Source organism: Fukomys damarensis, unplaced genomic scaffold (genome assembly GCF_012274545.1).
Source record: "Fukomys damarensis isolate Sample0158 unplaced genomic scaffold, DMR_v1.0_HiC HiC_scaffold_17, whole genome shotgun sequence".
Lineage (NCBI taxonomy): Eukaryota > Metazoa > Chordata > Mammalia > Rodentia > Bathyergidae > Fukomys > Fukomys damarensis.
Genome location: NW_022900929.1, coordinates 74262786 through 74266517, shown reverse-complemented (window position 1 = coordinate 74266517; position 3732 = coordinate 74262786). Strand labels below are relative to the sequence as shown.

General features: G+C 40.2%; 1 protein-coding gene across 1 annotated transcript in view; it reads right to left on the bottom strand.

Moving 5' to 3' along the window:
* Window positions 1-2466: 2466 nt before the first annotated feature.
* The window catches only part of Socs4 (suppressor of cytokine signaling 4), a 20127-nt gene continuing 18861 nt past the window's right edge, over window positions 2467-3732 (bottom strand). The window contains exon 3 of the mRNA XM_010632691.3: window positions 2467-3731. Coding sequence (XP_010630993.1) covers window positions 3037-3731 — 695 coding nt within the window. The 3' untranslated portion in view covers window positions 2467-3036. The remainder of the gene's footprint in view (window position 3732) is intronic.

The window sequence follows — 3732 nt, the reverse complement described above, 5'->3', positions numbered from 1 at the left end:
ATTTGAATATTTTATCTGGGTTCCTTAGCTCCAGTCTCTCACCAGCAAGAGCTACACATTTCCACAGTGCTAATGCTTTCTCAGCTCCAGAATATACATTTTTCAAATGTTTCAAATGTTGTATTATCACATTTTTCTTCTTGAAATTTTCTCATTTTTGTTATATGTACAACAAAAAAATTTGGGGGGGGTACCAGGGATTGAACTCATGTCCTTGTGCTTGCAAGGCAGGCAGTGGCACCACTGAGCTAAATCCCTGGCCAACAAATATATTTTTAAGCTTTTTGTGAGCTAGGTTTTGAATACTGATGGTCTTCCAAATGTTATAGTCTCACAAAAACAAAAAAGGGGTTGTAACCTTTCTAAATTACAATCCTTAAATGTTTGCAAAAATTATCACTCTTCCCTTTTCCTTCATGATAAGTAATTCCCTTCTTAAGTCTTTATTTCTACCTTCCAAATTTCTTTTCACTTAGCAAGTACCAAAGGAAAAATACAAACCATTCCAGAGTAAATGAGTCTTCCTTGTTCTCATTTAGACAACAAGGCTATGCATACGGCAGTATTTAAAAAATGTTATTAGCTGTTAATTCCTTGAATTGAAAAAAATTAAACACCTAGAGAAAATATATCACAAGCACTGTTTGAATTATATGAAAAGCTAAACATTCATACAAACATTTTACCACTATAAAAGACAACATAATTATATTTCATTTTTCTTTAAAAAACTACCCTTTAACACAATATTCATAAGCTAGTCATCCCTTAGTTTTTCTGTACTGATAAAAAGTTATTTTAAAAAGAAAAGTATTTAAAATAATTGTTTCACAGAAACAGAAAGTCTTATCAAATTCTGATAAAAAACTATTAACCATGGGTGGAGTCTTACCACACTCTTTCACTAGAGATGGACATTTAGGAAGTTTGATATTGGTTCGTAAGAGAAGATTCTCAGTGATCACAAAAGTGCCACAATAAAGACGAGGTAGTGAGACTTTTCTGCCCAGGTGGAAGTGTCACCCTATCCTGGAGTTGGGGGGGTCACAACGTTCTGAGCCCTAGCACGGCTAGAAGAGGGTTCACTTCTGGAGCTTCTCCTCTTGCAGACCGAACCCACCTGGAGACCACTGAGAACGTGAAGGCTGCGAGATAATGGCAAAGAAGACTTTCTGGGTTCATTGTGTAATTGCTACAAATTTCTTTTAAAGCCACTATTGGAAACGCCATTTTTATGTTAACAGCAGAACTACAAATCAGGGATATGCTCTCTCGACATAAAACCGATGGTAGAGACTTTGTTCTAACTTGGAAATTCATGAGTCACAGTTCTTCCAATCCAGGTAGAAGAAAGGTTTCCTAATCTAGCTAAACCAGCATAAAGAGATAACCACATTAAAAATGCCAACTTGTACAAAGTAGACAGTTTACCAGAAGAAAAATTGGGTAATCTGTCTATATTAGCATTGATTCTTTAAAAAAAAAAAAAGAGCTATCAGTCCATTTATCATTATTAGTTACACAGGACTAATGATGTTTCTAAGAATGGTGCCCTGTTCTTTGAAATACTGTTTTTAACCTATTGTTTGGTGTGATATAAGCCATGTACCTGTCAAAATGCTCTTCTTTTTTGAAGCCACATTAAAGATGTACATTAAAGGCCAGAGATTTAGCAAAGTGGTTCTGTTGCCTGCCTAGCAAGCACAAGGTCCTGAGTTCAATCCCAGTACAAAAAAAAAAAAAAAAAAATCTATCTATCTATCTATCTATCTATCTATCTAGATATATGTATGTATGTATTAATAAAGATGTAGTTAATTCTGAGGACGGGAAAAAGTACTTGAAACTGGAAGATCAAAAAAAATTAGGCCTTCTCAATAGTGAGCTCCATGTTTATTTCTTGAATCTTTACTCAGATTTAATTTAAAATAATAAAACACTAGGTACTCTTTGGTTACCATATAAGTTTGTGGCTATTTATCAACTGCAGAGTTTCCTAGCTCAGAGTTGTGTAAAAGATCTAATACAGGGGCAACAGTTCATAAATTAATACAGAAAAATCCCAGTTGCTGTAGCGACTACTAGCTACTAATAGTGTTATCATTATTTTTAAAATTCCCAGGAGGAAGGAACAACATTTATGTTTTGAAATGGTTTAAAGGCTGAGAGAACCTACTGAGCAATGTAACAAATGACCCTGTCCCCACTGGGATCATTAATCAAAACCTTAGTGATCTTGTTTTGTAGTTCGTATTTAAAGGCTTGACATTTTTCTTTTTGAACTCAGGTTGCTGCGCTTGCAAGGCAGGCACAGTGCCACTGAGCTAAATCCCCAGTCCTGTAGTTAGCATTTAAAACAAGCTAGGCTTGCTGATGCTGTAATTCCAGCACTCAGGAAGCTAAGGCAAGAGGATCGCCATGAGTTCAAGGCCAGCCTGGGGTACACGGCGAGATCCGGTATAAAAAAATTAAACAAAAACCAAAAAACACAAAATTTAACTTGAAACATTTTGTTATTTTAACATCGCTGTTAGCAAGTTAAAAAACTGAATGAATTACATTAGTATGGATGAATTGTAACACTGCTGAAGAATTTAAAAACTCAATGAAAAGGGACTGGAAAAAGAATATTTCGTGTTTAGGAATACTGATGGTATAGATTAAAGAAATAATTTACATGTAGCAAATAAGATTATTTTTAAACAAAAATATAGGCTATTCAAATGTATTTGCAATCCTATCAAATTTCAAAGATGCCTAGACCATATATAAATTAGGTAAAGAAAAAATTTAAGTATATAATCTATATAGCAAAACCAAAAATCTGGTTAAAAATATCTATTAACCTCTTGGGTATAACCTTAAATAATTAGTGTATCATAAAAACAAACTGATGTGAAGGTAAAATTATGGGCAGAGGTTTCTTCTGTACTCCGATTGCCTTTGAGAAAACTTCAGAGGCGGAGCAAGAGTGAAGAACCCAGTGAAAAGAGGCACGGGCTGCTTCCGCTTCCGCTTCCGCTTCCGGCGGGCCGTCTAGCACTGCTCGGCCGCGTCGAGCCTAAGGACGCTGACCTTTGATTTGTAATGATACTCCTTCAGGTACAGCTTCATGGACGGAGGGATGGGCAGCGCGGCGATGCCGTCGTAGGTCGTACAGTTGCAGATGACCGTCCTGCAGATGTGTTGCAGGGAGAAGGGGAAGGTCCGAATGAGAGGTGTGGACAGGAGGGGCTCGAAGAACATGCAGGCGCTGGGGTCCTTGTAGTGCTCCAGCAGCCCGGTGATGTCGGGCGAGTGGAAGACGCAGGGATCGTGCGCGTCGAAGCTGAAGTTGTGGTTCCACTGTTCGATCCTTGCGTGCAGCGAGCGGCTGTAGCGGCGGAAGCTGACCGAGAACAGGTAGTTCTTCTGCGCCGAGTCCCGCAGCAGGAAGGTGCCCTCGGGCTTGCCCTCGAGCAGCGCCTCGGCCGCGTACTTGTCCATGACGCCCCAGTAGCAGGGGTTGTTGTTGATGCGCAGCAGGTCGGGCACCAGGCAGTGCACGTAGTCCACCTGCGTGTGGCACTTGCGCGGCGTCTCCAGCCGCAGCAGCTCCTCGTCTTCCCACTTGGGCTTGTTCCTCTTCCTGAGGCTGGCGCACAGTGTGACGAGGTCCTCGTCGGAGTCCATGTCACTGTCCTCCACGCTGCTGCTGGACGCCAGGCTGGTCGCGGAGCCGGGCACCGGGGC